General features: G+C 41.8%; 1 protein-coding gene across 1 annotated transcript; it reads left to right on the top strand.

The window, feature by feature from the left end:
* The first annotated feature begins 8,244 nt into the window (after positions 1-8,244).
* Positions 8,245-11,332, top strand: LOC104112314 (uncharacterized). The gene is made up of 3 exons (XM_070192589.1): positions 8,245-8,263; positions 8,875-8,972; positions 9,086-11,332. The coding sequence occupies exons 1-3, from the start codon at positions 8,245-8,247 to the stop codon at positions 11,330-11,332; spliced, it is 2,364 nt and encodes a 787-aa protein (XP_070048690.1).
* Positions 11,333-21,050: the final 9,718 nt, after the last annotated feature.

Below are 21,050 nucleotides of genomic sequence, written 5' to 3'. Positions count from 1 at the left end.
AGCAGGCTATCCTATTAATGTAGGAAACTTGATGTCCTACAACATCTCCAATGCAGTCTAGAAAGAAGAAAGATCGTATCCCTACCCCAACTTCCTCACAGAATATTTCCAAGACCAAGGGGTAGAGCCGAGACATTTTGATATGGAGGTGAAGGCTAAAAAGCCTTTCTCATGGTACCACCTCCAGGGTGCGGACAACCCTAAATTCAAGGGTAAATCCACTACCTCCACTGGCCAGTCTAAAGAGCCAGGGGTAGTGGCCACTGGGTCATTTGTCGAGCCCTCCACAGTAGCCGGTACTTCTACCGGAGCAGCTGCCATGCCTCTTCCTTCCCCCCGGACTATCCCTCTCGGTGCCACTGTCAGTGCCCACATCTTCTACTTACCCCCAGACTGCACTGCGGGTTTCACAGACACTATCCAGTCTCAACAACTGGATACAGGCAGCTACCACAAATCTGACTGCCATATCCAGTGCAATGGCAGCACAGTCTTCAGCCCCATCAGAGCTTTAGGTACCTCCATCAGTGGAGGACTCCTTGAAGAAGATTTTGGACAACTAGAAGAAGATTTTGGATGACCAGAAGAAGATCCGGGAGACTCTTGATACACATGGGAGGATTATCAAGGATTTGGGGAAGCAGGTGAAGAAGATACGGACGACTCAGGCATCTAAAAGTCTGTAGAGAAGTTGAGCAAAGAGGTTGAGAAGATTGTTTCTGCCGGTGATATTCCACTGGACCTTCTCATAGAGGAGACAGTCCCAACAACACATGCAGTAGTGCCCGAGGCATCAGCGGTAGCAGCCGACTAGTCTGAGGAACCGGCTGCCACTTCACACACTGCTGCGGAGCTGATTCAGATGCTCAGCAACCCCGTAGTCCCCCAGTCAGAGGATATGGAGATCCAGTTAGAGGATACAGAGGGTGCTGAGGACCCGATGAAGACAGAGACGACATAGGGAGTTTTCTCTACTCTCTACCCCTTTTCATGTTCTTATTTGTTATGAGCATTGGGGACAATGCTATTTTTCATTTGGGGGGTGGTCCATTTTGATTTGATGACATTAGGTATGTAATAACCATTATACTATTTTTCTTTATCTTTATCTATATTTATTTTCACTTTTGGTATGTATATATTCTTACCATTCGATGTATATATTCATGTCCATTATGTATATATTCGCTTTACTTCATTTTGTACATATTCAGTCTACTTTCCGTAGTTTACTTCATAACTTCTTTCATTGTTTTCCTTAGTAGCATAGCTTATTATTTACTTTAATAGATTCTTTTTAAGTTGTTAGCTTCTTTTTACGTTTTGTGTGAACAATGAGCCTTAAATTTTCTTAATTCTACGGTTCTTTCTAAAGGTGGATGTTGTGTGAACTGGGTGGATCTTCCCAACGATGGATGGCGTGACAACCTTCTTAAGGGATTGAATCCGTTTTATTTATATTTTTGTATATATAGTAGTAATGAATAAAAGTGTCTCAAGCAGGCTTCACTTGGTACTAACATATTTACCTTCTACCTTATGGTTAGAAACAAGTTGATTGGCAAAGAATAGCTCTAGTTGTGACCTTTAGACTCTTGTGTTGACTAAAACAATCATCGAGTGATTTCTTTGAGACATTTGTGATTTTCAATCTTAGCTAGGGTTGTTGTGGGTCCTCGACTCTGTTCTCTTTAACAATCCAGCGGCTTGAGAGGTGAGGTATTGAATTGCAAGTCCAATTTCCGTGCCAACAAGTCTAGAACTTGCCCTGAATGTTTGTCTAGGCAAAATTCTAAGTGTAGCTCGACTTGAGAAATGATTGTAGGCTCTTCTTGATCCAATTTGAAACTTGAAAGCTTCCGTAGCCTACCAATGTGATATCCCTAGTCAAGCCCTTTGAGCCGAAGCCCTTTTTCATTCAATAGCCATGTTACAAGCCTTTATCCGTTTTATAATGACCCTCTCTTGGTACCCGATCTTTTCTTACATTTTTGATACAATTGGCAAAAGCATAAGTCTTGGGGAGAGACGAGAAATGTGAAAGTGATAAAAGGTACAAAGAACAAAAACAAAAGAAAAATAAAGAAAAGGGAAGGCAAAGAAAAGGAAGAAAAGCCAAAAAGAAATATGTCAAAAAGAAAGTGAACAAAGTAGAAAGTTGAAGGGATTCAAAAAAAACAATGATGAAAGGCATGTAGTGATTAGAAAAGGAGAAAAATGGTAGTCATGAGCAAGAAAGAGTGACATTACGTCTCTCTAGTTCCCCTAAGGAAGAAGAAAATGACTCAAAGAGTCAAGAAAGTATGAGCCAAAAAGAGGAAATGGAGTGCTTAAGGAAAGATAAAACCATCATATGCCGATAAGTCCTACCTTGATCCAAAAGCCTTCATTACATTCCCGCAAAATCCCTATATGATTTCAAGTTGAGTGAGCTTACATTAGTGGTGATTTACATAAGGGGCAAGCTTATGGTACTTAGAGCCGGACTTGTGACATTCTTTTGAGAGAGATGAATGCACGTCTTCACAATCCTTATTTTGTGTGTTACATTCTAAAGTGAGATTTGCTCATGGAGAGTAGAGGAGGAGGAGTTTGGGTTCCACAATGACCTACGTGATAGAGCAAGCTTCCTTGGTGAATTAAGTCAACTCTTGATGCTCTAGTGTCACATTAGAACTATGGTACTCAAAAGGTCAAAACATGGCGTTGTTGATAATTCATTTGTGTTGAGGGTAATTATTAGTCCCAATTGATGCATGATTGATTCACCTTAGGCCAGCTGAAATATCTTTTTTTCTAGTGGAGGTGGGAATTACCTTATTTTCTTGAGGACAAGCAAAAGCTTAAGTTTGGGGGAGTTGATAAGTAGGAATTTTAACCTATTATTTGCTCTCTTTTACTTGTGTTTTAGGCTAAAAAATCTTGAAGGTATTCCCGGAAACTAATGAAATATGCTTGCTTGCAGGAATTATTCAAAATGAGCCAAAGGAATCAAAATCAACTCATAAAGGAGTCAAAAGTTGAACAAAAACCAAATCTAGGGAAAGAGGTCTGAAGCGCGGATCGCACAAATATTGTGCGGTCACGAAATCTATGATGCGGCCACGATCATAATTATGCGGACCGTGGTGATAATTACGCAGATCGTGATCATAATTACACGGACTGCGATGACTGAGATTCAGAGAGCTGACAACTTGATCAAAAGAGAGAAGTGCGGACCGCACCAGAATTGTGCGGCCACAATTGAAATTATGCGGTCCGCAAGATGAAGAATCAGGGAGTTGATTTCAAGACAAACTCGAGAACGCAGACCGCATCACTTTTATGCGGCCGCATAATCTGGAGCACGGCCATTCTTAGAATTATGCGGTCCGCAAAAGTTCAGCTCAACCCAGATGCAAAAGAGAAGAACGCGGACCGCATCAGAATTATGCGGCCGTGAAAGCAAGAGTGCGGCCGCACTCAGAATTACGCGACCGCACAACCTTCGCAGGGGCATTTTTATCAGATATTTTTAGCTAAGTATAAATAGAACTTTTTGTCATTTTTAGGTCATGTTATGTTTTGTATGAGCACCTGTGACGGCTGACTTTTCTGTTTTCGGAAATTTAGCACTATATTCACTTCTTAACATTAGATTTTCATTCCATAAATTAATATTATGGATTTTATCTTTATTTCATCTTTAATTTCTGTTATTTCCATGAGTAGCTAAACCCATAGTTAGGGTTGTGACCCAACCCTAGTGTGGGTATTTAATGGGTATTTGATTTTAGGGCTTGAATGTGAATGGGTTAGTGATATTTAGCCTAGTTCTTGCTAGAACTCAAGAATTAATGGTTGCAAACATTGATTCATGCCTTTATGACTTAGTCTCTACTTGAGAAAGAGGGACTAAGTCTAGACAAACTAGGATAACAAGGAATTGGGGTGAACTCAAAAAATTGATAGCCCCAATTCAAGGGTTGAACCTAGATATAGTAATACCCAACTTGAGTCAATATCACTTGATTTGCAGGAATACCCATTTGGACTTGAGAAAGTCAAATTGGGTAAATTCACTAAAACTACCGAGAGGTATAGAGTGAGTGTCCGGGTGTGATAGCTATATTACAATCTCAACTAATCAAGCATGCCCTAGATTTTGCTACCCGTTAGATATCCACCTAGGTAGAAGTCACTACCCTAGTCTCTTTAAATATTTGAAAATCAACAACAAAAATATTGTCCTTAATTTCAATTATTGCAATCTTTACAGTAAAGTTAGAAGTAGAAACCAAACCCAAACCTGTGGAAGTGTAATTAGATTCAAAACCTGCATCTATCTTAGATATACACATTATCCCATATTCTAACTCCCTGTGGATTCGATCCCGACCTTTGTTGGGTTTATTATTGCATCGACCGCCTCGCTACTTAATTGTGGTGTGGGTTTGGACGCGATCACGCTCCAACTGGAGCTATTGGTGGCTCCTCTGTCGTAGATCATACGAGTGCTCTCGTTGTACCACGTGGAAGTCCTCGGCCTCTACCCCGGCCCTGGCCCCGGCCTCTCACGGCTCCAGCAGGGCGTGCGGGTGCCTAGTCATCTGATCCGGTTGTACGTGTCCTCACCATTTGTGAGAGAATAGAAGACAAAAGTTTAGAATTCCGATGTCACAATTTCGCACGACAAGGAATCAAAGAAGTGAAATTTTCCTAACAGTTCCATAGCCTCCCGAAGATAAGTACAAACATCTCCGTACCGATCCGCGAGACTCTACTAAACCTGTATTGACTCATAACACCTATGAACATAGAGCTCTGATACCAACTTGTCACGACCCAAATCTCCCTCCGTAAGATATCGTGACGGTACCTAGTCTCTAAAACTAGGTAAGCCTAACAGTTACAGAATAACTGAAATAACAACAGAATTAACAACTAAACCTCAACATCAACATGTATATATATATATATATATATATATATATATATATATATATATATGAAGATGGAAAACTATCGCTCGGCATGTACTAGTAAACCAACAACTCGGGTATAAACAACTGCCATAACCTAGTAGTCATAAGTCACAAGCTCTAAAGAATTGTTCTAACTGTCTCTATACATCAGTAACTAGGAAAAATAAAGAAGAACTATCATAAAAGGATAGAGGGAGACTCAGAGGTCTGCGGACGCTGGCAGATATACCTTGAAGTCTCCGTAGAAGCAACACGTACTCTCTACTAATAGCGGGGCTGGTAGGAGGTATCTGGGTTTGCACACAAAACATGTGCATGAGAGAAGCATGAGTATACCACAACGGTACCCAGTAAGTGCCAAGCCTAACCTCAGTAGAGTAGTGACGAGGTCAGGTCAGGGCCCTACTGGAATATAATAATTAAGGCAGAAGATATAGTAATATAATGAAAGACTGAGAATTTAACAACGAGAAATACAGAAAGAGGAAACTATACAGCAAATAGGGGTAAACAACAGGGGCACTCCCGAGGTACCGCCTTGTAGTCCCAAAAGTAAATACTCAACAGGGGATCTTCCGAGGTACCGCCTAGTAGTCCCAAAAGTAAATATGCAACGGGGGATCTCCCGAGGTACCTCCTCGTAGTCCCAAAAGTAAATATGCAACAGGGGATCTCCCGAGGTATCACCTCATAGTTCCATAATTAAATATGCAACAAGGGATCTCCCGAGGTACCGCCTCATAGTCCCAAAAGTAAACACACAACTCAAAACCGATGGAACAACTAATTCACAACAAGAAATCCTACAGTTAACGACTAAATACAAAATCAAGGAAAAACATGAATTCAACTAAGAATGCTGCACAAATTTCAATTAAGCATTTAAGACACGTAGACATACGATGTTAGGCTAAACATGCTAACTACCATGCCGGGATAACTCATTTAAGATATAACAAGTTACTGTTTAGTAAAAACCAGAGTTTCAACAAATAGCCCGTGTACGCACTCGTCACCTCGCGTACACGACACTCACATAACACAGAATTGTCACAACAGTACCAAATCCTAAGGGGATTTTTCTCACACAAGGTTAGGCAAGTCACTTACCTCAAGCCAAGCTCAATCAGTCAATAAGAATGCCTTTTCCTCGACTTTTTGACTCTGAATGACCCAAATCTAGCGAAAAATAATTACATACTATAAATATAACTACAAGAAACTAATCTAATTAATGAAATCAAATCTTTAACAAGAAATTAGAAAATCGCCCCAAAAGGTCGATCCTGGCCCACGCCTCAGAATCAAGTAAAAGTCACAAAATAAGAACACCCAATCAACCACGAGTTCACCCATACCAAAATTATACAAATCTGATACCAAAACCTCAATCAAAACCCCAAAATTCGGTTTAAGAACTTTTCAACTTTTCTCCTAAATTTCTCAACCCAAAAGTTGAAAAGTTCGGACGTGCAGATATTAATCAAAAACAAGTCAAGAATCCTTACCCAAATGTTTCCTCTGAAAATTCCTCAAATTTTTGCCTCAATCCGAGCTCTGAAAGTCCCAAAATGAAAATGAGATCAAACCCTCGAACTTGCTCCTTTTCTACCTAGCGATTTCGCTTCTGCGGGCTTCCAGTTGCATCTGCGACGTTGCACCAGCAAAATTTCCATCGCAGGTGCAGATTCCTCTTAGGGCCAAAATTCCGCTTTTGTGGACCAGGGCTCGCATCTGCGAGCCCGCTTCTGTGTAGAACATTCCGCTTCTGCGACCATAGCCCATGTTGCCTTATCCGCTTCTGCAATCACACCATCGCATATGCGGACGTGCAGATGCGTCTCTTCCTTCGCACCTGCGATCTCAACTGGTCTGACCCACTCACGCTTTTGCGGCTCAAGGGCCGCTTTTGCGGCGCCGTACTTGCGATGGGGACTCCGCAGGTGCGATTACACCAGCTGATACCCAACTTCAGCAATTCATTCAACTACAAAATTGGTCTGTTAACCTCCCGGAATCCACCCGAGGCCCCCGGGACCACAACCAAATATACCAACAAGTCCTCAAATATCCTGCGAACTTAGTCGAGCCTTCAAATCATATCGAACAATGCTAAAAACATGAATCGCACCCCAATTCAAGCTTAATGAACTTTAAAACTTCAAACTTCTACAACTGATGCTGAAACATATCAAATCACGTTCGATTGATCTCAAATTTTGCACACAAGTCATAATTGACGTTACGGACCTACTCCAACTTTCGGAATCGAAATCCGACCCCGATATCAAAAAGTCCACTCCCCGTCAAACTTCCCAAAATCCAACTTTCGCCATTTCAAGCCTAATTCAACTACGGACTTCCAAATCACAATCCGGACACGCTCCTAAATCAAAAATCACCCAACGGAGCTAATGGAAGCGACAAAACTCCATTCTGGAGTCGTCTTCACACAATTCCAACTACGGTCAAATTTCTAGAACTTAAGCTTCCATTTTAGGGACTAAGTGTCCCATTTCACTCCGAAACCAAAAATAAATCCTCCCGGCAAGTCACATAAGCATAAAATGAAACAAAAGAAACAATAGACAGGGGATCAGAGCTAATACTCTCAAAACAACCAGCCAGATCGTTACAAAATTATTGTGTTAGGAACGTTCATGAGAGGTGTTAATTACTTCATCAGATAATTGTCCCTAAACCTTACTGATTATATACAAATAAAACTATCACGGGTAGGAAATATTATGCTTTTGAATGTTTTTTGTGGGAGATAAATGGCGGCTAAAATTTTAGTAGTAGACAAAAGAACATTATATTCTGCATCCTATTAGGAGAGGTTTTACACTGGAAAAACAAGGAAATTATTCGTTTCTTGAAGAATCTCTCCGTACCCTTAGTAATTCAAGTTGTGGTTTAAAGAGATCCGCAAAAAAGGTGTAAAGCTCATAACATGTGATTTACATGAAATCCTCCAATAATATGAGATTTGACTAGGAGTTGGCAAGGTTCCCGGGTTCAATTATTTGGTACTTGCACATGTGATGACGACTGTGATATTTTATATTTTTATTTTGGACGGTTAGGTTAGTTGGCAATTGAATAGCCAGCCATTTTGGAGAAATATTTTGGCACTGAACCATGTTTCCTATCAGGGGCGGAGCTACAGCAGAGGGTGCGGGTTCGGACGAACCCAGTGACTTTTTTCGAGACCTTGTATTTGTATTAAAAAATTTACTATTTCTATATAAATATATCATGCCGAACCCAGTAACAAATGATGTTTGGGTTCAATGGTAAGAGTTCTGGGTTCGCACAGAGAACACGTGGGTTCGAATCCCGCTCGAAGCAGTGTGCTATTTTGTTGTTTTTTACAAAACAAAAAATATCAGAAAGTACAATTGTTTTTTACAAAATAAATATCAGAAAATACAAACTAAGGACAATGTAATTCTCGAACAACTACAAAAAGAATTTCAAAAAGCACAAACTACCGACAATGTAATTCTCAAACAACTCCAAAGGATATTTTTTGACTTACTTTAGACTAAAATTTATTCTTTTTAATACATAAAACATAAAGCATTTTCTCTTTCTAATAAACAATTCATTTTAAACAAAAACAGCCAAGTGCCAACACACCTTCTGTCTTTCTAATTCTCAAATCAAAAAGCTAGATTTCTTTGCCTGTCAGTCTTTTGATGATTTGATCGCTGCTACAACCCTCTGCCGGAGCCGGATGCCCTCAAACTCTCGTTGTGTATGCTCTTACAGTCTTACTCTCTTAGAAGTTAGACCCTTCTTTCTTCATTAATTCCTCTTTCCTGATTTTTTCTCTTCATGTTTTCCTCTTATATTTTATATTTGACAATTTATACAAAATCTGATTTTTAATCTTTGATTCTAGGGTTGTCCCACATTTTGAACTTCATTCTCTTTGTCAATTTGTGCTTTAGTACTTTCCAAAAGTTCAAACTTGGATTCTGCGACAAATCGACACACAAGGTATGTGGTCCTACTTTCCTGTTTTTAATTTCTTAGTGAGACCAACTTTTGGGTGTAATTTTGTTTTGTAATTTTTAGGGTCTTGAAGTGTAATTTTGTTTTGTAATTTTTAGGGTCTTCTAGCAAAAGTCGATATGATCACGAGTTTTTATAAAGCTCAAGCTTCTGCATCTTCTTCTAGCTCTCCTTTGTCAAGTTCTCTATGTCCAGTTATTAGTAACAATATTAATCCTTCCCAAGCATCGGATAAAGTGCTGGATTATGAGCCCGATCCCGCTGAAAGAAAACCAATTTCAGCATATCCACCTAATTTACGTGACAGAGTAAGGAGAAATTATATACAAAATGGACCTTGTCAACCTCGTGGTTTTGTCTTTCCAAAAAGAGATTTTGGAGGAATAATGCGTCAGTTTAATCCTGAATGGTTTAAAACTTCATATTCTCAATGGTTAGAATATAGCATTAAACAAGATGCAGTATTTTGTTTATGTTGTTACTTGTTTAAAAATGAGATTGGAGGATATGGGGGAAAAATAGGTGATGCTTTCACAACAAATGGTTTTAGAGGTTGGAATAAAGGTTTAGAAAGGCTTAAATCACACGTGGGTGATGTGAATAGTCTTCATAATCGATGTTTCAAGATGATGCTAGATTTAATGAATCAAGCACAATCTATTCTAACATCTTTGGACAAGCAATCTGAGAAAATTAAAAGTGAACATCGAGTTCGCTTGAATGCTTCAATTGATATGATAAGGTATCTTTTGAAAGAAGGAATGCCTTTTCGGGGCCATGATGAAAGTGTAACTTCTACAAGAAGAGGCCATTTTTTAGATCTTTTAAAATGGTATGCAGATAGGAAGGAAGATGTGAAAAATGTGGTATTAGAAAAAGCTCCAAAAAATAAAACCATGACTTCTCCTGATATTCAAAAAGATATTGTGAATTCTTGTGCAAAAGAAACAGCGAAAGCAATTATTGAAGACTCGAATGGGGATTTTTTTGGGATATTAGTTGATGAGTCTAAAGATGTCTCTCATAAGGAACAAATGGCTCTTGTGTTGCGGCTGCGCTATGTCAACAAAGATGGTAAACTTATTGAGCGATTCCTTGGTCTTGTTCATGTTAAAGATATAACTGCACATGCATTACAAAAAGCAATAAATTTTTTGCTTTTACAACATTCATTGAGTTCATCTTTAATACGGGGACAAGGGTATGATGGAGCTAGTAATATGCAAGGAGAAATTAATGGTCTTAAAGCTTTGATTCTTAAAGATAATCCTTCGGCATATTGCGTACATTGCTTTAATCATCAATTGCAATTGACCTTTGTAGCTGTTGCAAAGAAACACCATGATATAAATAATTTTTTTGATATTCTTGCTAATGTTCTGAATGTTGTTGGAGGTTCTTATAAGCATAGGGAGATGCTTATAGATGATCAAGCTGAAAAATTGGATGAGTTATTAGTGCTTGGTGAAGTTCATACAGGAAGTGGATTAAATCAAGAACTTGCGCTTCAAAGACCAGGTGATACCCGTTGGGGATCTCACTTTAAGACATTGCGCAACTTTATATCTTTATTCTCATCAATTGTTCATGTATTTGGAGTTCTTGCAAATGAGGGTTCAAATTATCAGGAGAAAGCATTGGCAAAAAGTCTAGTGGAAGATATAAGATCTTATGAGTTTGTGCATGTATTACATTTGATGTTAAAAATAATGGCAATTACATATGATTTGAATATGTCTCTGCAAAGAAAAGATCAAGATATTGTTAATGCTATGAAACTTGTTCATTTCACAAAGAGGCAATTGCAAACAATGAGGGAATCTAAATGGAATTCTTTGTTAGAAGATGTCTCTTCGTTTTGTGATAAGAATGGTATTATGATCCCAAAAATGGATGAGAAGTATGGTCTTGGAAAGTCGAAGCGTAAAAGCTCAACTGTTACATATTCTCATCATTTGAATGTAGAAGTTTTTTGTGCCGCTATTGATTTGCAACTTTCGGAGCTTAACAATCGTTTTAGTGAAGTGAATACTGATTTGCTTCTTGGTATGGCTAGTTTGAGTCCCGATGATTCTTTTGAAAATTATGATAAAAACAAGATTATGAAACTTGCTACATATTATCAAAATGAGTTCATTGCTTCTAAGCTTGAAGATCTTAGTTTTGAGCTTGACAACTATATTGACTATGTTCGAGAAATGGACAATGCATTCTCTAACTTGAAAGGGCTTGGCGATCTCTCGAAGACATTGGTTAAAACAAATATTTACAAGACATGGGGACTTGTTTATTTGCTTGTGAAGCTAAGTTTGATATTACCCGTGGCTACTGCTGTATACGGTTAAAACCAATCCTCGATCATGAAGATCGATCGAGGATGGCATCTCAGTCAAGGGGTATCTTCATGGAGAACCCGAACGAATTCCGATACGGGGGCGTCGAGCTTGGGGCATCCGAATCGACCGAGGTAACATCGACCGATACAGGTCCCGAACATCGATGCCCGAAAATGATCACCAAGCTCGAAACCAAAGCCGAGGTTCCAATCCGACACCGAGCTCGAGTCGGTATCGAGCTCACAGACAAAAAGTTGTTACAATCGCACCAAATGAGAGAATCTTGGCGGGAATTAAGGAGGAGACACATCATCATGGGTCCTCCACTAGTAATATTATTCCATTATGTTGCTATAGATAAAGTAGTGATCCTTGGCTATAAAAGGCAAGATAGATTGTAATAGAAGACATCTTCCCTGGGATTAAGAATTCATTTTGTTTATCTTTCTAAAGCTCACTAAGTATCTTTGTTCATCATTTCCTATTTTACATCATAAATACGTGTATTGTTATCTTCAGAACAAAGAAATCTACTTACCCTTAGAACCATACATAAATTCAACGTTATCCGATTTTTCGGGTAAATAGTTTGGCGCCCACCGTGGGGCTAAGGATAACAAGTGATAATTTGATACAAATATACAGTACACTCCAGCTTGCAACTTCATACCAGCAATGGCTCTGCTAATCGACCTCGAAGCCGGCCTTCAGGATGAAACCAACAACTTGGTGCCCGTGGCCGAAAGGCTACCCAACAACGGCAACGAGGTTCGAATCGAGGAACCCGAAATTCAAGCCGAAGTACCAGTAGATATCAATTCACGAATGGCTCTAGAAGCGAATCAGTGTTCCGAGCAGGAAAGAAGCGTTCAGGGTAGCGCTCGACCCATAGCCCGAGACACCCACAACATGGGGGAAATCGGGGTCAGCTTGCGTATGATTTTCGAAATGCTACAAGCCCAACAAGTAGCGATAGCTCAGTTGCAGAGCCAAACTCATATGCAAAGTAATCCAAACTCCAATCCACTTCTTCGAGAAGTAACCCCCAGAACGGAGCCCGACACAGTGAAATCGAACGAGCGAGAATCAGGAACCGCTCCTGAAATTGCTAAACTGCTCGAGGAACTCACAAAATGAGTCGAAGCCAACGACAAAAAATTCGAAACATATGATGCTAGGATCGATCAGATCCCGGGGGCTCCGCCCATGATGAAAGGGCTGGATTCGAAGAAGTTCATACAAAAGCCTTTTCCATCGAGCGCGGCCCCGAAACCGATCCCAAAAAAGTTCCGTATGCCTGTAATTCCCAAATATAACGGTACGACCGATCTTAACGAACATCTCACCTCCTATACATGTGCCATCAAAGGCAACGATGTGGAAGACGATGAGATCGAGTCCGTATTATTGAAAACATTCGAAGAGACCCTCGCAAAAGGAGCAATGATCTGGTATCACAACTTGCCACCAAATTCTATCGATTCTTTTGCCATGTTAGCAGATTCATTCGTAAAAGCACATGCTGGTGCCATAAAGGTCGCAACGAGGAAATCATATCTATTCAAAGTAAAACAAAGGGGTGATGAAATACTGAGGGAATTCGTATCCCGGTTTCAAATAGAACGCATGGATTTGCCACCAGTCACAGACGACTGGGCCGTACAAGCTTTCACCCAAGGGTTGAACGGACTGAGTTCGACAGCGGCACATCGGCTGAAACAAAGCTTGATCGAATACTCTACAATAACTTGGGCAGATATACACAATCGGTATCAATCGAAAATCAGGGTCGAAGATGATCAATTGGGATTTCTGTATGAACCCACGCGTCAGAACCGCGCAACCACTAAAATTCTGAAGGAAACCAACAAAGAACAAAGGTCAAATAGAGACCGATACCAGCCGTACGTCACAGATCAGGTGAACCACGGTTCGGCACGTGAGACAGTTAGGAATAACCGCAGGTATGATCGAGGACAAAATTCTCGGGGACTTATGAGCAAGAGAGGCTTTGATAAATATGCCGATCCTATAGAAGTTCTTCGATTATCGGAATATAACTTCAACATCGATGCATCCGCTATCGTATCGGCTATCGGACGCATCAAAGATACCAGATGGCCTCGATCCATGCAGACCGATCCGGCCCAAAGGAATCCCAATCAAATATGCGAGTATCATGGCACCCATGGTCACAAAACGGAAGAATGCAGACAATTAAGAGAGGAAGTAGCCCGCTTGTTCAACAAAGGGTACCTTAGGGAATTTTTGAGTGATAGGGCGAAGAACCATTTTAAAAACAAGGACTTCGGCAAGCAAAACGAAGAAGAAGAACCACAGCACATCATTCACATGATCATCGGCAGCGTCGATACCCCTCAGGGACCTATGCTCAAACGCACTAAAACGTCGATTGTGAGGGAAAAGCGATCTCGAATTCAAGATTACACTCCCTCAGGGACTTTATCGTTCAATGATGAAGATGCAGAGGGAATCATCCAACCCTATAACGATGCACTGGTAATATCCGTACTCATGAATAAAATTAAAATTAAGCGTGTGTTAATTGATCCAGGTAGCTCGGCCAATATCATCAGATCGAAGGTCGTAAAACAGCTCGGCCTACAAAACCGGGTCGTGTCCGCAACTTTGGTTTTAAATGGATTCAATATGGCATGCGAAACCACCAAAGGCGAGATAACCCTACCGATAAACGTCGCCGGAACAATTCAGGAAACAAAGTTTCACGTGATCGAAGGCGATATGAGATATAACGCCCTTTTCGGAAGGCCGTGGATCTACAACATGAGAGCTGTACCTTTGACCCTACACCAGGTCCTCAAATTCCCAACACCGACAGGTGTCAAAATAGTGTACGGAGAACAACCAGCCGCAAAGGAAATGTTCTGCGTTGAGGAGGCAAAACCAATATCTTCGTCTTCGCCGGTGAATGGATCGGGTTCAAAAGGAGGCACAGTCGAAGACCGGAACGCCAAATAGCAACCAAAGACATCGGCCTCGACCCAGCCAGATAAGCAGGGCATTGAAGAAGATAATGATCAGTGGATCCATCGATCCTTCGTGACCCCCGATGACTCCGATGCCACCAAATCAACTATTGAGGAATTGGAGCAAATCATTTTGATCGAACACTGGCCCCAACAAAAGGTATACCTGGGAAGGGGTTTGAGCCCCGAACTCAGGAAGAAAATCATTCAATTTCTTATCAATAACATCGATTGCTTTGCTTGGTCCCATTTAGATATAACAGGAATCCCGCCGGACATAACGACACATCGACTAAGTGTGTCCCTTAGATTCAGACCGGTGAAGCAAAAAAGAAGACCCCAATCGGAGGTGAAGCACGCATTCATAAAAGATGAGGTAACTAGACTGCTCAAAATAGGATCCATTAGAGAGGTAAAATACCCCGAATAGTTGTCCAATGTGGTCGTAGTGCCTAAAAAGGGAAACAAACTTAGAATGTGTATAGACTATAAGGACTTGAACAAAGCATGCCCCAAAGATTCTTATCCACTGCCCAACATCGATCACTTGATCGATGCCATGGCCGGCCACAAGATCCTCACTTTTCTCGATGCCTATTCTGGGTATAATCAAATCCAGATGAACCCGGAAGACCAGGAAAAGACTTCGTTTGTGACCAGACATGGAACATATTGTTATAACGTAATGCCCTTCGGGCTAAAAAATGTAGGAGCTACTTATCAACGCCTAGTAAATAGAATGTTCGAAGAACAAATAGGTAAATCAATGGAAGTCTATATTGATGACATGCTAGTCAAGTCCCTGCGCGCAGAGGACCATTTGACCCATTTGCAGGAAACATTCGATATTCTGAGGAAATACAACATGAGGCTCAACCCCGAAAAATGTGCTTTCGGAGTCGGCTCAGGTAAGTTCCTCGGCTTCATGGTGTCAAATCGGGGAATCGAGATTAACCCAGACAAAATCAAGGCCATTGAAGACATCACCATCGTGAACAACGTGAAAGCTGTACAAAGGTTAACAGGAAGAATAGCAGCCTTAGGCCGATTCATTTTGAAATCATCAGATCGAAGCCACAAATTTTTCTCTCTCCTCAAAAAGAAGAACGACTTCGCTTGGACACCGGAATGCCAACTAGCATTACAAGAACTGAAACGATATCTATCAAACCCACCACTGTTGCACACTCCAAACCGACGAAAAACTTTACCTATACTTGGCAGTATCAGAAGTCGCCATAAGCAGTGTCCTGGTTCGAGAAGAGGAAGGTACGTAATTTCCTGTTTACTACGTAAGTCGGACCTTAGGGGAAGCGGAAACTAGATATTCGCACTTGGAAAAATTGGCGCTTGCACTGATTAGCGCCTCTAGGAAGTTACGACCGTACTTTCAATGCCACCCCATAAGCGTATTAACCACCTGCCCACTTCGTAATATTTTACATAGGCCTGAACTATCGGGCCGATTGGCCAAATGGGCCATCGAACTCAGCGGGTATGATATCGAATATCGACCTCGAACGACCATCAAGTCTCAAATTTTAGCAGATTTCGTGGCCGATTTCATGCCGACCCTCGTACCCGAAGTCGAAAAAGAACTACTGTTAAAATCAAATTTATCGACGAGGGCATGGATCCTCTTTACGGACGGAGCTTCGAACGTAAAGGGGTCCGGGCTAGGCATAGTTTTAAAATCTCCCACGGGTAACATTATTAGGCAAGCTATTAAAACTATCAGGTTAACTAACAACGAGGCCGAGTATGAAGCCATAATTGCAGGTCTCGAGCTAGCTAGAAATTTGGGAGCGGAGGTCGTTGGGGCCAATTGTGACTCTTTGCTGGTGGTGAGTCAAGTAAACAAAACCTTCGAAGTCCGAGAAGGCAGAATGCAAAGGTATTTGGACAAACTGCTTATCACTTTGAACCATTTCAAACAATGGAGTCTACGACATGTTCCCCGAGAACAGAATAACGAGGCCGATGCGCTTGCTAATTTGGGATCATCGGTCGAGGTGAATGATTTGAACTCGGAAACTATCGTTTAACTTTCAAGATCTGTAATCGAAGAAGGGCACGCCGAAATAAATTCTACTAGCTTAACCTGGGATTGGAGAAACAAGTGAATTGAATACTTAAAAAACGGAAAGCTCCCTTCAGACCACAAAGAGTCCAGGACCCTTCGAACTAAAGCTGCTCGATTTACTTTGACTGCGGACGGAACGTTATATCGAAGAACATTCGATGGACCGATGGCGGTATGCATAGGTCCGGGAGATACCAATTACATCCTCCGGGAAGTACACGAGGGCACTTGTGGCAATCATTCCGGTGCCGACATGTTAGTTCGAAAAGTGTAGAGCAGGGTATTATTGGATCGATATGGGCAAAGACGCAAAAGAATTTGTTCGAAAATGCGATAAATGTCAAAGGTTTGCTCCAATGATCCATCAGCCCGGAGAACAACTTCACTCGGTCCTATCCCCATGGCCATTCATTAAATGGGGAATGGACATCGTCGGCCCCCTACCATCGACCTCAGGTAAAGCCAGATTTATTTTGTTTATGACTGACTATTTTTCTAAATGGGTTGAAGCGCAGGCGTTCGAGAAAGTAAGAGAAAAAGAGGTTATCGACTTTTTGTGGGATCATATCATATGCCGATTCGGGATACCATCCGAAATAGTATGTGATAATGTGAAGCAATTCATTGGCAACAAAATCACAAAATTCTTCGAAGACCACAAAATAAGAAGGATACTAGCAACCCCGTACCACCCAAGCGGAAACGGACAAGCCAAATCAACAAACAAAACTATTCTTCAAAACCTGAAGAAGAGATTGAACGACGCTAAGGGAAAATGGAGAGAAATCCTGCCCGAAGTCCTTTGGGCATACCGAACAACATCGAAATCCAGTATAGGGACGACCCCATTCTCCTTAGTATATGGCTCCGAGGCATTGATACCAGTCGAAGTCGGAGAGCCTAGTCCCAGATTTCGATTCACGACGGAAGAATCAAATAACGAGGCTATGAACACCAGCCTTGAATTATCGGACAAAGGACGAGAAGCTGCCCTCATCCGGTTGGCCGCAAAAAATCAACGAATCGAAAGGTGTTACAATCGAAGAACTAAATTTCGCCACTTCAAGCCAGGGGACTTGGTGTTAAGGAAAGTCACCATCAATACTCGGAATCCAAACGAAGGAAAACTAGGACCAAATTGGGAAGGACCGTACCAGGTGCTCGAGAACTTTGGGAAAGGATCGTACAGGCTCGGCATCATAAACGGCAAACAGCTATCAAGCTGTTGGAATGTATCACATCTAAAACGGTACTACTGCTAAAGTCCGACCTTTCCCATATTTATTCAACTGTCCCGCACAGAAGTTCGAACAAAGAACAGAAGTATTCTTTTACTCAAAAGCACGTGTTGCACTCTTTTTTCCTTAGACCGGTTTTTTCCCAAATGGGTTTTTGCGGCAAGGTTTTTAATGAGGCAACCATTGATCGTGCTGCGCTTTTAAAACAGTATCCGAGGCTTTCGACCCTTAGCCCGAACGGCCTCGAATACTGGGGGGGCACCAAGCCCTCAAATACATCGAGTTCAGATGCAACAAAGTCTTCTCACAACAATAGAGGAAAAATTGTAAGAGCCAAAATGGTCAAAATGAACCATGCTAATATAGATTGCCCCAAAACATATGTACAATGACTTGAGATTTATTATGCAACCAGCATGCGGGCATATCGAGTTATCTCGAGTTCGAAATAAACACTCGAATATTAAGCCTACAGGCTACTTCTATATCGAGTTCGAAATACTCAGTCGACCGTTGAGCCTACGGGCTACTTCAACATCGAGTTCGAAATAATCACTCGAATATTAAGCCTACGGGCTTCCACATTATCTCGAGTTCGAAATAATCACTCGAATATTAAGCCTACGGGCTACCACATTATCTCGAGTTCGAAATAAACACTCGAATATTAAGCCCACGGGCTATTTCTATATCGAGTTCAAAATAAACACTCAAATGTTAAAGCCTACGGGCTGCCGAGTTCGAACGAGGGCCCAATCGAGTTTGAAACATTGAAAAAGCTACGTTTACTTAGAGTTTACGTTAACCACCACATTATCATCAACTCAACAAGCAAAACGTCACTCCAAATCTAATCGATCAAAATCGACCTTGTTATATATATACAAAATTGCCTACGTAATTAATTTACAGATATAGAGAGTTAGACTCTAAGCTTCTGGGTCGGGGTCTTCCCCACCCTCGGACCCGCTTTTGCTACCATCATCGTTATCATCGTCATCATCATCAGAAGCCAAGGCTTCAGCTTTCGCTTCAAGCTCTTTTGCCTTTCTTACCTCTTTGGTAAAGTCGAAACCTCGAGCATGTATCTCCTCGAGGGTCTCCCTCCGAGATCTACACTTAACAAGTTCGGCAACCCAATGAGCTCGAGCATCGGCAATCTTCGCCGCTTCCCGGGCCTCCACCTGAGCGGCCTCAGCATCAGCTCGATATACAGCAATAGACTTATCCGCCAAAACTTTCGATGACTCAACCTCCGCCTTAGCCTCAGCAAGTCATATCTCAAGCTCATCGATTTTCTTAGCCTGAACTGACACCTTTTGCTTGACGTTTTGAAGCTGAACGTCGGCTGATAATAACTTTGTTAAGATGGTTTCTTTCTTCGCTGCCAGACGGTCAATAGTCTCCTTCCACTGGTTGCATTCGACCCGGATTTGATCGACCTCCTCTCAAAGTAGCCCGATCTTCTCGATCTTTTGCTGCAACTGAGACAATGAAGGGTTAACTTCCACAGTTGAGTCGAATCCATACTTTAACAGAATGAGGCTCACCTGCTGATCGAGCTCGACCCTTTCTTCACGAACCTTAGCCAAATCCGCTTGAAGATCCTTTATAACCTCCTCCTTTTTGCTACAAAGAAGCCGAAGGTCATCTCTTTCACCTAGGACCTTCTGGAGTTCGGCCTCACACTGGCTAAGATCAACTCGAAACCTACCGATGGCCTGCATAGTTAGAAACTGTCATCAACACCAATAAAACAAATAAGGATCACCGATATCGGAACCATCAAGTATGGAAAAGAACAAAGAAGCCAAGTATGGAAGAATCATTACCCGAGTAATAAAACGCTGAGCTTCCTCTAACAAAAGAGAAGCATCACCGATATCGGAACTGTCATCAACACTAGTAAAACAATCCTTAAAAGGATCTGCTGCACCTGAGCCAGTACCAATATCGGGAGTCTTCAGCTCTCGAGCCTCCTTCAACGCCTCCTCAAAAAAAGACGGAAGAGAAGGTGAATGACCCATTGCCATTGCCCCGAGCAAATCACTCGGAGTACTCCGATCGAGACTTAGGTCTTCGGAACCAACCCTGATGGGCACGGCCGCCATCGGCTCAGCAGCTCTAGCAACCTCGACTGCCTCCGTAGGTCAAACTACCAAAGCCGAGGAGCTATCTTCTTTTACTTATTCCTCCCTCAGTCGTTGAACCGAGTCGATCAAAAAGGTAATGATTTTTCTCCTCACCTTTCGAGTTTTGGGCTTAGGGTCCTCCGGCCGAGAGGAAGCCCTTCGTTTCTTTTCATTTCCCTGTTCCAGGACCGGGGACTTGTTTCCTTCATCACCGCTCGAAGGCCTCAAAACGGCATCCCTAGTTACACCTATATACAAAGGAAAAATCGATAGCGAAATGAACGCAGAATATACCTCGAGGGAAACAGGAACCAAACCTCACCATGATTCTTGGCCTCCCATCTACCTTTAGCCAAATCACGCCAAGCGCGCTCGGCATAGGATGAAGTCGAGGCTAACTTTCGAACCCAATCCTCGAGATCAGGCACAGCTTGTGGCATCCAAGGTGCAGCTGGACATCAGAAAATAATATTAACAAAAATGAAAAAAGACACAAAAAGCAAACAAGAATCACTTACGGTCGAAATTCCATTTTTCAGGAAACGGCATTTTTTCCTCCGGGATAAGATCACGAGTCCTCACTCGAATATATCGACCCATCCAACCTCGATCCTTATCTTCATCGATGCTCGACATCAAAGCCTTCGATGCTCGATGATGTAGCCTAATTAGTCCACGATAAATCTGAGGCCAATACAGTCGTATAAGGTGGTTCAGAGAAAAATCCAACCCTCCGGCTTTGGTAGAGAAGAAACGCAATAAGATGACTATACGCCATAAGGAAGGATGAATTTGGCCGAGGGTGACCTGATATCTCCTGCAGAAATCAAAAATCACGAGATCGACAGCTCCCAACATAAAGGGATAGGTGTAAACACTTAAAAATCCCTCCACGTAGGTAGTGACGCTCTCATCGGAGGATGGGATTTGTAACACAACCTCAGAACCCCAGCCGCAGTCTTTTATGACGGCCACGAGGTGAACCTCTGCTATAGAGCACGTATACATCGATACGTGCTCACACCGACCCGGAACGGACGAAGGGTTCTCCACCCTAAAATTAGTTTTTAAAATACACGGGCCGGGAATATAATCTTGAACGGACGGCTCCGTCGGCGCCTTATCGTCACACGGCCGTGAGGAGGAAGCTTTCTCCTTGTGAGGTACGATTTTTGAAGTTTTCGCCATCAATATGAGAAGAAATGTCGCAAAGGAAGGTGAAAGAGGGGATAGCACCAAAACTCTGGTATAAGCGGCACTAAAGCA

The sequence above is a fragment of the Nicotiana tomentosiformis genome, chromosome 1, assembly GCF_000390325.3.
Source record: "Nicotiana tomentosiformis chromosome 1, ASM39032v3, whole genome shotgun sequence".
NCBI classification, from domain to species: Eukaryota; Viridiplantae; Streptophyta; class Magnoliopsida; order Solanales; family Solanaceae; genus Nicotiana; species Nicotiana tomentosiformis.
The sequence above is the reverse complement of the archived record's forward strand: the minus strand, read 5'-3'. Positions and strand labels throughout refer to the sequence as shown.

What these genes read in the sequence shown, in the direction of transcription:
- LOC104112314 (XM_070192589.1), top strand. An exon ending in GCGACAAATCGACACACAAG is followed by an intron (nt 8,973 to 9,085) that starts GTATGTGGTCCT and finishes TGTAATTTTTAG; the next exon opens with GGTCTTCTAGCAAAAGTCGA.